General features: G+C 40.2%; 1 protein-coding gene across 1 annotated transcript in view; it reads right to left on the bottom strand.

The window, feature by feature from the left end:
• The window catches only part of LOC124155322 (signal recognition particle subunit SRP72), a 122538-nt gene that overhangs the window by 31115 nt on the left and 78133 nt on the right, over window positions 1–13290 (bottom strand). Inside the window, exons 8-10 of the mRNA XM_046529038.1 lie at window positions 9955–10119; window positions 6584–6742; window positions 2342–2505 (exon numbers count right to left, since the gene is read on the bottom strand). Of these exons, the coding sequence (XP_046384994.1) occupies window positions 2342–2505; window positions 6584–6742; window positions 9955–10119 (488 nt within the window). The remainder of the gene's footprint in view (window positions 1–2341; window positions 2506–6583; window positions 6743–9954; window positions 10120–13290) is intronic.

Raw genomic sequence — 13290 nt, 5'->3', positions numbered from 1 at the left:
GAAAAGTCATCGTAGTTATTTATAAAACGCATTAAATATGTTTCTTTGTTCATTTATCACATCTCAATATAACATAGGTTTAGAAACATAAATATTACGAGAAATTATAGATTTTTTCCCCTCTTTTGGACCGCGAATATACGTAGAAGTTTGCAGTATATCATGCATCGTGAAGACACATATGCACTCTCGCGGCAAAACTACGTACTTCTAATAATGGCACGAGATATCTCGTCCAGATCACGGAAGAAGAAGAGAACTTGACATAGGACGAGTTAACTCGGCCACGTCAGTTTTTGCGCGTCTTCTTGGGACGAGATATCTAGTCCGCATCAGGGAAGAGGTTTGGTAGAGCATACTCCATTAAGGACTTGGAATTGGTGAAGAATATTCATCTCATGAGGATTGCAAGGGACTATGATGGAGCTGTACAGTAGACTCTCGTTAATACGAACAACGTTATTACGAAGTTCTCGCGATTACGAAGCAAATTGTTGGTCCCGATGAAAAGACCTATCCAATCTATAGTAACAGAAACGTTATTACGAAATCACAAACCTTAGTACTGGTCCCAACGGTTACAAAAAGAACTTTATAATGAAGTTCCACGAATAAGTAATGGCATTTAGGAGGATATACGCTACGCTACGTAATAATCATTGTGCTACATTTAAGTTATTCTAGTGCACTGTGCCCATGAGCATAAATTATGATTCTTTCTTCAGTAGGAGTTACTACAGTATGCACGCAACATCGTATAATAAGCTTCATTCCAGTCGAATCATAGTGACCCACTCATTTCCGCAAAATTGGACGTACATTGAGTTGTCTTCTTACGAACATTCGATTTACCAACTTTCAGAGATACGAACATTTGAAAAATTCAAGCGTGCCTGAAATTTCAAATTTGGCGCCTTTTGAGTTGGTCGATGTGATGCAGTGTGGCGTAGAGGAACTTGCACTTTGGGCATAATGTGAATGAATTATCATTTAATCCATTGTGAAGTCATGAACTGTTCAGCATTTCGACTGTTCTTCCTTCCCGTGGATAGCAACTTTTTGGTTCCAGCTGCATCGCACGTGCAGCTAGATTAGTTCGTCACAATAGTGAGTTACCGCACAATTGTAATGCAGTGTTGCATTCTGCAGGATAAACGCACGTTTCAGTGCGTTGCATAGGTTTACCAACTTTCCAACAAGGTCTCAAGGAACACATTTTTCTCGTATGCCAAGGACATTAGGGTGTTGCTTATTTTTAATTTTTTTCTCAGATTTTTTATTTCTACCTCTTAAAATATGCTATGGGGTGCAGAATGGATATCCTACAAATTTCAGCCCAATTGTTTAACATTTGGAGGCCGCTCAAAGAGCAATAACATTAAATTTTCCTAATTTTTTGAAATAACATCATTTTTAGGGGTAACGCAAAATTTTATAGCCCTTTTGGGCCAAAATTCGCTCTATTCGCTCATCAGTTTTCCAGGAATACAATACTTTTACACAATACAGCCGCACCTCACACCCCTGACGGCAAGACAGTTAATAATAGACAAGACATTCACGGCCAGCTGACAGGTCTTGCACCCCTTGTGCTTTACCTGATAAGAGTCAGGTAAAGTGCGAGGTCTACAAGAGAAGAAGGTCATCAACTTGAAATTTATGTTGATGCAGACTGATCAAATGAGAGCACTGACAGAATTGCATTGTATTGCAAAGAGGTCCAAACTCATAGAAATCAAACATAGACATCACGTTTAGGAACTGATGAAAAATAATGTCATAATCCTACTTTAAGTTTAGAACTCTAAGTTGAACAAATATTAGAGGCAAATCCTAGGGCTTAAGTGAACTACAACATTGATCATTAACTTGTATTTTTTTAAACTCATATTTTCAGGGCTTCCTATTAAGATATGAGGCATAGGTTTTATCTCAGTCCATTCCCTGGACAATATCAATTCCGTCACATGGCTAATAATCCAAGGAATGTACAGGGAATCTAATGACAGGCTAGGCTTTTCAGGCCATTACATACAAAGTCTGATCTCCACTCCAAGATCCAAAGCTTTTGTGGTTGTTAACTCTTGTTGTGGTTGTATACTCTGACCATGATTATCTGTACTTCCAGTCCTCATTTCCTGGTATTAACATGGATGGCCTCCACTGAGGAGCACAACTTGGAGATCATTTTGCAAGGCACAGGAAAACATGGGAAGATTGGTAATTGGTAATTGGCACCCTCTTCTTCCCATGGAATTCAAAGTCCCTCGAGCCAATGGGAGGCAGTTGCTCAACTATGCTCCCCCTCCCTCCCTCCCTCTTAGGGTCCACACGTACTTACATGGGTTTTGGAGACGGAACCGAGTCCTTCCCTCCCCCGACTGTCTTCTTGATCACCTTGGATCCCATGGTCCAGTTGGATGTCTCAAGGACATCAACGTCAATGGCATCGTCCATGACGGCAGGCAACTGTCGACTCAGTGACTGAGCCTTTTTTGGGTCAAACTGCATCAGATAAAGGGACCAAAATATTACACAAACTGAATGACAGATAAGGAAACTAGCTGCCTTCACTTGGGAAATATAAAATGGAAAAGGCTTTCTTGTTTTTCTTTCTCGTGCATTCTCTCACTATCCAGCAGCCGACGAGATAAACTACACACACAACAGGATTCACAAAGCATTTGGCTGTGGGTGAAAATTAATTTCTCTCTCCGACCCATCACGGAGGATGCGAACCAAAGGATATGACTCAAAATCAGAGTGGGTTCATCTTTGGAGGAATTAAGTTCTTATTTAAACAATACGTATTAAGAAACATAAACTCAATCTAAAATTTACTTTAAACAAGCAATCATGACTTCACATTTGGATGAATGTTGTGAAACCCCTCCACAACACACTTCAAGAGAATGGAAAAACTTTATTAGCAACAAGGAATGTTAGTTGTAGAAAGGTTTATGAGGCAAAACACAGGGAAAAACATTATTGGGATAGATGAATGGTCCACATGATAGATGAATAGATGGATAGATGTGTGAATTCATGCTTTCACTCAGCAGATCAATCCAGTGCTCATTACACACACGGTGGCACAGTTTTAAAGCCAGTATGGGCTATTGCAAGACTCCCACCATTACGAGAGATAGCAGATTGACCCTACGATTAGCAAGTAAAGAAATCTGCCCTTTTATGAGGCCCTTTTGGTGCTAGCACTCGCCATACACACAATGAGAGTTTACACCAAGAGCCCCTATCTCTGTAATTACTGGTGATCTGAAGGAAATGAAGTTAAAATTGAGTTCTCATTATGGTGAAAATATAGTGGCATTAACATATACAAATACTCAATCTTTATTTGCTCCTCGGGCAGTAGAAAGCAGTTGACAGCAAAGCCACACATCCGTAAGAGAGGGTGAAGCATTGCATGAAGAGAGAAAATTTGAAAGGGAGACACCATGACAACAAAATGCAAAACACTTTGTCCAATTAGTTGCTTCAGGCGTGACGTTATGGAATCTATTACACACATAAATATTTAATGCACAATGTATTTGATTTAAAGTTTTCCTCAAGCTAAAATCTAATTTCTCATTTGACAATTGCACTCCCAATGACATATTAATTCCCTGACACATCCCCAGTCTCATATGAGCCATCTTTAGATGCACAGCTTTGCAAGAGATGCTCAAATTAGGTACCTATCATTTACATCTGCAAGAGCTATGATCAATTTTGTAAACAGTGGGAATAACAGAGCTGAGGGTGGTAAATTATCAAATCTTGGCATCAACATAATACAGTAAAACCCCTTATTTACACTTTTCTAGGGACCCAAGAAAAAAAGTGTAAATTGCGGGAAAATGCAAATAGCGGGAAATAGAGAATTTTCACTTTTATTCATATACTGGCTTTGGAAATGTTAATTTTTTAATTGTTCACTAAGCATTATTCCATAACATTGTTTCCCTCAGAAGCGCAGTGTTTTGCTAGCAGCAAAAATTGACAAATAATCCTGTTTTGTCTGCATTGAAAACATCTTTTGGGCTGTAACCCTTCCAGAACTCTAATATATTCAGATTCTTTCCACTGAGTTGCTGTCTCTTTGTTAACATCTTTGCTTTCACCACTCACCATTGTATATACAAGACTGTACCTATTTTTGAATCTATCCAACCAACCATTATAGATGCCAAAAATAAAATACGGGAAATACTTTTTCTCAAGGGCCTTTGGGCCTGTTTACACGATACATTAGCAGTACGAGTTAATTTCTGCTTGCATGAATGATTTTTGTGGACCGAAACGGGACATGTACGAATGTAGGCAGGGGCAGATCCAGGATTTTTTTCTGGGAAGGGCACAGAGGGCCTGACAGGCAAAAGACCTTGTTTAATTGAGATTAAATGCAAGATATAACAATGACTTTAAACAATTCTCTTTATTTTTATATCAAAGTAATTCTTATTGAATTAAATGATTAAGCCTCCTTTAGTAATACACAAAGTAAAGCAAACTTACTGATGACCATCAGGCGGATCCAGGATTTCTTTCTGGTGGGCACAAGCAATGCCATATCCAGGATTTTGACCTAGAGGGGGGGGGGGGGGGGGGGGGGGCACAATGATACCACGTCATACAAAAGGAATGCAATGATGACCGGACGGTATTGAAAATGTTGCATATTTTTTAAGTGTCTGGGGGGACACGTGCCCCCCCTCCCCCATAGAGCCTCCTATGATAACCGTATTCAAATTTTGTCTATTTTTTTAAGCATCTGGGGGGGGGGGCACGTCCCCTGCCCCTAAATCCGACTACAAATGCATGAACCAAATTTGAACAGGTTCTATTTTCTGTTCATGCATACGCACAAGTTGGGTGAATACACGGTGCATTTTCGTGTTCATAATTTAGACATTAACTTGTACGGGTTAATGTACTATGTAAACAGGCCTTTAGATGACACCGTTTGCAGGGACATTTGATGATCTTGCACCTAAAAACTACTCTTTTAGAATTTGTTCTATTTCTTCTTACCTGGAATTCTTCACACGTATTCTCTTTTTTTATAAATGGCCGCACTGGTTTGCATATTTTACAATGGCATCGCGATTTTCACCATGGTATTGAATGTTGAGACTGGGAATCCGATCGGATTGCCAGTCCCAACATTCGAGTTGCTTCGCCAGCGTTTGAATCGATGCGGGTTCCGGCGTGGGAATCGACTAACTCTAAAATTTTCATTTTCTCGTCAATTAAAAATGTCCGTTTTTCACCTCGAATTCCCATTTTCAAGCCGGATAAATTCTATTTCCTGTACGAATTGAGGGTAACTTGGCAACACACGAGTGTCTGAACTACTCCTCGGCGATCAAGTGCGTAGTACAAACTGTCTTGCGACTTCATAATTTTTTAAATTTACAATAGTTTGCGATACACTGCTATTTGAATGGGATAATTCAAGTTTAAATAAGTTTTTTTTAAGTAGTTAATTAACCCATAATTGCTACGCAACTGTTGAATGAAGTCAGCGCAAATGATCCCAGTTGTCGGTCAAGTTTTATAGTTACGGCATTTATCACGTTTCATCACGTCTGGTTTCCTTTCAAACTCTCGTATCAAATTATCGACTACATGATTATTGTCAACATTCCTTCAGGAGTTCTTGCATTATAATTATTACATAGCTCGATTGCTCAAAACACCTACTTTCATATCATGAATCTTTTCGCCGCTGACAGAAAACGAGATGACGTACTTCAACTTTCCGACGCTAGTGGCGTTGTGTCCCGCCAAATTCAAATTCTTCCCGAAAATAGTTCTCATTACGTCTCTCTCTCTTGTATTTTTAAATAAAAATGCGCGAAAGGAAGCCAAAAGACAGTTTTTATGGGCTGATATGCACGATTAATTGTTTTAGTACGCAAATATTTTTTTTAGTCGGCACATCGTGGCACACATGGCGGGAAAACGAAAAAAACACGGCGTAAATACAGGGTTCTATTTACATTGGAGAGATAGGAAATATGACGGGACCCAGATAAAAACTTGCAATTTGCGGGAAAACGTAAATTCCGATAACGCAAATACGGGGTTCCACTGTATGTATGGCCACAGCTTTATTAGTAGGTAACTGACAATGATGTAAGGAAGTGTATTTGATCTCTATCAATTGAAATTTATACCAACTGAAGGGTATGTTTTTGAGGAGTAATGCTCCTTGGCTAACAGTGAATATGTATTTCCTGCCAAGACGCTGTCTCTCCCTACTCCGAATAGTGCCCATGAAGTCCGACAGAGACAACACAGCTGGGAAATGCAGCCACACACTACAATGGCATGGGCAACAAATGAAAACACTCTTTGGTCATCATTCACGTCAATCATAAGACATTGAACACACTTGCCCATGTGATAGATACATTATGCTGCGAGCATCAACCAAGCTCCACGATGGCCCACATTTCTTTAGCAAATGCACAACAAAACTGAGAGCAGCTCACAGCCCATTACAGATTTGTGACTGAGACGGATGGGTGATTGAAAGGGAAGTGTTGAGGAAATGAGTGCACCCATTCCATACCTGTGAGAAAGCAATCACCAGCTGCGCCATCGTCTTGGTGTCTTTTGGGTCGAGGCGCAACAGCTCCTCCAAGCTGCGAGCAGCCACAGCTGCATCCCCACCACGCAAGTGAAAGTCTGCCGCATGCCGCCAAAGCATGCGCAAGTCTCCTCCCTCGGCCTGCAAAGTGACAACCCATCATTTTGATGTGGCTCCCTCTTGCACACATTCAAAGCTACAATGCAATCCACACGCATAGAAACAGCATCATTTCATTCTCCATTTGAATTTTTCCTAAGATTTGAAGTTGGTGCAACAGGTACACTTTCTGAGGAGTTTTGATATGGAATTGTGGGCAAGGTACAATTCTAGCCACTAATACATTAACACTGAAAATAAATTTTTGAAAACTAACGCCACATAGGGTAATTCCTTCCATGTCTGAGCCACCAGAGAGCAAGGATCATACATCTCAAAAGTGAGCCCAAATAAATTTGGGTTAATGGAAGCAGAAATCAACAAACTTCTCACAATCATACTTATACAGTACAACGAAAAAATTGTGTAATAATATTTAAGAACCTTAACATCATTCTAGAAAAAAAGTATTCAGATAAGAATTAACAATTTCAAAAATGACACATTAAGGACAGAAATATAAATAAACATGTCAATTGATCCTCAGGCATGAAAGATGAAACTAGGTAATAAAACAATAAGAAACCTTGGTGGCCATGCGTGCTTTCCTGGAGCGCGAATTGACGAAAGTGTGAAGAGTTCTCGGGATCACAAAACAATTTTTTTCTCTTTGCCGTTCATTTGCCAGAGTCTATTTCACACTCTTCACTTTTAACTAATCTATCTCCACCTTCACTCTTCTCTCTGTAACCCTCTCATCATTGATTGCCATCTCACCCCTTCCGAAGCACATCTCTGTGCTTGGCACCCGCTTGGCTTGTGCTTGGCAACTTTATCACTTTGAAATAAAAAGATTTATATTTCAGTGAACATAAAAACATTTCGTAAATATAGACCGGTTTAACCTCATCTATTAAAAAAAAACGCATATGGATATATAATAAAATAGCTTTGTAATGTTTTTTTTTCCTAGAAGATACATTTTATTAAAATAACCCTCCGCATTTCTCGCTGTCAGTGCCCCAGGAAGAAGGATAGCACCAACTAAGAGGGTTAATGGATAGAGGGTGTGGGAGGAGTGGCCTCATTTCCCACTTTGGATGGATGTTTGAGGGCCAGCAGAGGGTGAGTGAGGGTGGAAGTGAGAGTGGGAGTGCACGAGGAGAAAGGAAGGATTGGCGAGGGCACAATAGTAAATGGTACCACCTGGGGCGGGGCAATGACGATTTGGGCATAGGACAATCAATTCCCGGAAATTAAAGAGAGTGATATCATCTTTAATTATGTCCGAAAAACACCTAAAAATACCCAAATTTCAAAAGTTTTGGTGCGATGCAGCACGTTTTCTCTGTATACGATTGCCAAAATAATTTTCATGATTTATTTTCTCACCAAATGGAACATAACTGGGGGACGTCCCAAAAGATATTGGAGAACTTCAAAAATAAGGACCACCCTAGTGAGGCACACATCGGGCTCTATACCTATATTATGGATTATTGGTTTCCTGTGGTTTTCCATTCCATCCTGACTGTGGCGAGAAGAATTTTCCAGAAATTGACTGATGGGAGTCATCTAATTACCGCTGCTCCCTGCCCCCTCATCCACCTCCTCTCTGAGAACCACTTCTTAAACCCCTCCACTCACGAAAACTAACCCTTCCCCTCCCACACCCCTACCACCACTACGCATCTCCTGGCTTTTCAACCACTGTGACATCTACTACATAGGACATCACTTGCTCTCTAACAATACCATTTTGCCAAATTTAAGGGTTGCCCATGTCTCTCTTTAGACTTGTACTTTCCATCATTTTTAACTTGAAATCAATTGATTAATCACACGTGAAACTGCCTGTCGGCAAATTCATGCAAAGACAAACAGCATGACAAAATCCCTTTGACAAACCCTCCAATTAACAAATTAAAGAAATTTGAGTCCCTTGAACTCCATTAATTAAGAGGTTCTGCACACAACTACAGAGGCAACAAATACAGTGTACGTACTCCTGTTTATCCGAGCTAAAGAATGGGAGAGCCGGCACCAATAATCGGAAAACACGGATAATCAAAACTTTACTTTTATATCCTGCAATTTTCAGAATTTATCTAAATCAAACAATCAATTATTACCTACCCACATTGCCTATAACTTTAGATTGCTCTCTAGAATCGATAAGAGCTTTCTCTCTCAAACCACGATCTTTTTAGCGGTGATAACGTGATTGTAGTCGTATTCCTATTGCCACAAGTAATATGCACCTAGTTTCTGAAAACCACGCACTCGTGGCTGTGAGGTCACCGATTCAGAAAAGTGGTTTGCACAAATCCACTTCAAAACCGCCGCGCAACTTCAGAAACTGCACTGACAGGCAACAGGCACCTGAGTAGTTGCGCCTCACACAAGTTGCCCGGAATACAACTGCTGCTGAACGCAGATCATTAATCACCTAGCCCGATCCCGCACCGCAATGCTAGGAAAAAAAGAGGAACATGGAACTTCCGTGAAGGCAACGGGCGTGCAATCACGCCATCGCACAGCAGTAATAGGAATAATAGGAGAGCAGGACTTTTGGCAAATTGTCTACAGAGGCGAGTGCCCAATTATGGCTCATGCTATCTCTACTTCCACTTCCCTCGCTGCCTTCTTCACTCCTACTATTCCTTTCCTCTCCTGTTTGGCCTTGACTGGTAACGGCGTAAACATGCCCGAATGCAACAAAATCTCCGGTTCCCTTGGGCCGTATTCAACCACATGCACCACAGCAATAATTGTGAATTTGCAATGTGAAATATACAACAAAAAATCGTAGTTAACATTTCTCTGATATTACGAATGATTATAACCATTGAAGACTCTTCTAAAATTAATCAAGAGTTTTTTCGCCGCCGCTGATCGTTGTCATCAATGCAATCTAGAGCAGACATCCACGCAAACTTGAAACATTCCTTGTCAAAAAGTAAATAAAATAATTCCACTTAAAGAAGGAGATTCTAGTGGAAATAATCAGTCCAGTGAAGCATTTTTATTTTTCTCAATGCAAAAATCTCGGTGCTTTTGCATCTGATTTTGTTTTATAAAGATTGCAGAAAACTTCAAAGGACCCTGAAATCGTGCACAGATAATCTGCAACCTGGATAAACTGCAGCCGGATAATCGGGAGGCCGCTGTATTAAGATACCCAGGCTCCATTTCATGTCTCGCCACAACAGACATACCAGAAGCTCGCGCACAAGATGAAGGGGGCCACATACCTTGTTCTTGCGGTACCACTCGACGGCTTGCTTCAACACATTTGAGGCGCCACTCCTGTCTCCAGAGGCCAAGCAGAGGGCAACCAAGGCACTCACGACACCTGGACGGAACGTTGTTTCTCCCCCCAGCCCAAGCAGCACAGAGCAAGCCTCCGACACATTCCCCTGCCAGAGGATAAACATCAGACACAATCATATATCACTTAAAATGACTATCAGACTCCTGATCGAATGATTTTGCCTTGCTTCAACATTTGATTGCTGCAGAAAAAAATCTTTGCCATTGACTAAATTGTCTTGCCATGGAAACTCGACATTGCAGAAGTGTAAAACTATCGAAAGTTCAGCTCCATTAGTGAAAAATTGGAGGCATTAGCTGAGGTTTCATAAAAATATGCAAATCATAATTGGCAGTATTAAATATCTGCATGGACGTTTGATAACTAACCATAATCAATGGCAAGCAGTTGTATTATCATTTAAGACACCATTTATCCGCTATTAAAGGTGTGGTTGGCTATGAATTCCACCTGATTTTTCTTGCTGATAACATTGTTAGGCACGCAGTCCATAGAATTTTTCTAGAAAATCATCTTTCATCAAACTGAAAGCAGAACTATGAACACTTGTGGGGATGAAATAAAGCCAGCAAATACAGAAATTAATTCAATAAATCTAGCAAATTAATTAACCAAGTAAGTACCAGCCCTGACGGTGGTAAGGATACAACAGTCTGTTTCTTTTACATGATTTTCAAAATAAATAATTAACCCTAACTCCACAGATGACATAATTACATACCTGAACTTTCTCATAGATGAAGAAAGTACAAGAAGTGAAAACCAACATTTGAGAGAAATGTTGTGGCGAGGAAGAGAAACATCTCTTCTCTAGCTAGGTACTTCTGAACTTGATAACATCAAATTCCTTCAAAAGGTGCTTTAATTTTCAATAGGTGTGAAAAATTTTGAAAATATTTCAAATACCCTATTTACTAGAGTGGGTCATTTGATTTCATGTCCCTTGTTCCACGGGCAGAACTGTGAGAAATTATGGAAGGATCATTGGAGGAGGGCACTCACATGTAGAGAAGGGCATCTCAAAAAAAAAAGAAGCATTTTAAACATTCGTGATACTTTCATTAGAGATGGACAGATCCAGGATTTTTTCAGATTCAGATGATTGGATCATTGATTTTGCGAGCTGGATCTAGGATATTTTCGGATCCAAATGCATTTTCAAATTTCAGCTATTAAGCAAAGTAGTTATTCAAGACTCCTGGGTACATGCAATCAAAGGAATGCTATTTAGATTTCCATACACATTTTAATATTTTAGCTAGAGATGTGCGAATAGTATCCGCGAATACTCGAATACCTCGAATATTAGAAAGTATTCGATATTCTAGGTTTCGAATAGTTATGCGAAAAGTACCGCCTCGAATACCTCGAATACTTTGAATTTCGCGTCATACACTGTCGCACGTACGTCGTTGGTAGTTGACTCGGAAAAATGTAGAGATCTGTAGTCATTTAGTGCTCGCAGCACCGTTTTACTCAAGTTGACGGATTACATCAAATTCGTGGATTTTAGCGGTGAAAAGAGTTCGACGAGGGGAACCAAAAATGGTCGGGTGAAAAAATCCGAAAATCCCCGATTCCCCCCACTAGGAGAACCTCAGTGCCGTGGGATAGCAACCTTAGGGCATTTCCCACGATCTGCTATCCCCCTCCATTCAGCACTTGCCTCAACCACTCTGACGCTTTCCTCTTCTCCGAAATCAAACAAAAGGTCCCAGCTCGCGCAGGGATCGCATTACGAAGACCCCTGCTCCGAAAAAAATATCGAGTTACGAGAACAATAAAAACGTGTTTCACGCCCTCCCCCCTTTTCTCACCCACTGACCTTTTTCTGGCTACCTACTTCGAAGTTCCCCATTTCTGGAGGTCAACTGCTGTGTGAGTACCGCGGGATACTTACATTAGCGCATTTCCCAAGATCCGGTATCCCTCTCCATTCAGCACTAGCCCCCCTCTGAGGCTTTCCTCTTCTTCGAAAAAAAAAGGTCACAGCTCGCGCAGGGATCATATTACGAAGACCTTGGCTTCGAAAAAAATACCAAGTTACACGAGAACAATAGAAACATGTTTCGGGCCCTCCCTTTTCTCCCCCACTGACCTTTTTTTCCTACCAGCTTCGAAGTTCCCCATTTCTGTGGAGGTCAACCGCTGCATGAGTCATCTATTAGCACAAAAGGTGTCTAAGAATGACTTTCGTCAATTGATGTTACACCTTTATTGAATTGAAATATTAGTAATGTGCGCGTAATTTCAAAAAGATTAAGACCAAACACGACGTATTTCTGAGTTTATTTAAGCATTTTACGCAAAGAAATAAATGTCAAAATACGACGGAGACTTAGCATTCTGGCGAAACTCGATATGAGCAGCAGAGCTTCTCGGAAGTTGATGAGGTATTTTTTTCCGAAAACATATATCAAGTTACAATTTATGAGTGGTGCTCTAAATCTTTATTGTTACAGTCACAGACGAAGGGATATTTTCTCAGAATATTTGTTTTCTCCCTGATAGCAATTCCAATTCATCTTCTTATCTCGTGAGAACTCCGAAAGATGGACTGAAAATAATTGAAGAAAATCCAGTGGAAAAGAGCTTGTATTTTGCGAAATGTCTCAGATTGTCAGCTAGCACTTGGCAGCAGGAGTGGGGGCAAAGCGATGTTAGTTGAATTAATTATATGCCCAATTGTTTCCATAAAATTAAAATACTCATTAATCAGCTAAATTCCTGTTCGAATCATTTAAAGGAAATCAAAATTACTCCCCAAAATCTTGTGTTGCCTGCAGCATAGGCAACCGAGTCAAATAATCCAGCATTCATCATTTAGTATTCGAGGTATTCGAATATTCGAGCAATGATTTAATATTCGAATTCGATATTCGAATTCGAGAAATCTGCTATTCGACCCATCTCTAATTTTAGCTGATTAAAAATAATTTTTATAAGCTTTCAAGCAATTTGACAGTATTTAAATTTTCCTCACGCTTGTTTACCCCGAATTTCGTCACTTTCTCACCGTATGCTGATTGTATGCTCACTGTATGCTTGAGTTTTGCCTGTAAATGATTCAATTGCGGTGAGGTGGATTTTGCACTTCCTTGCGATAGTTTCAGGCCGCAGTGCAGTGGGGCTGCCAGGAATTGCATTCGGGAGAGTCCACAACCAGAGGGGAACATATTTGTAAAACAGGGCACTAAGTGGAGAGTTTTAAAACAGTTTTAACGATTTTTCAATATTTTGTTTCTTTTATGAAGCA

The sequence above is a fragment of the Ischnura elegans genome, chromosome 3 (genome assembly GCF_921293095.1).
Source record: "Ischnura elegans chromosome 3, ioIscEleg1.1, whole genome shotgun sequence".
Classification (NCBI taxonomy): Eukaryota; Metazoa; Arthropoda; class Insecta; order Odonata; family Coenagrionidae; genus Ischnura; species Ischnura elegans.
Note: the sequence above shows the minus strand (reverse complement) of the source record. Positions and strands in the feature narration are given on the sequence as shown.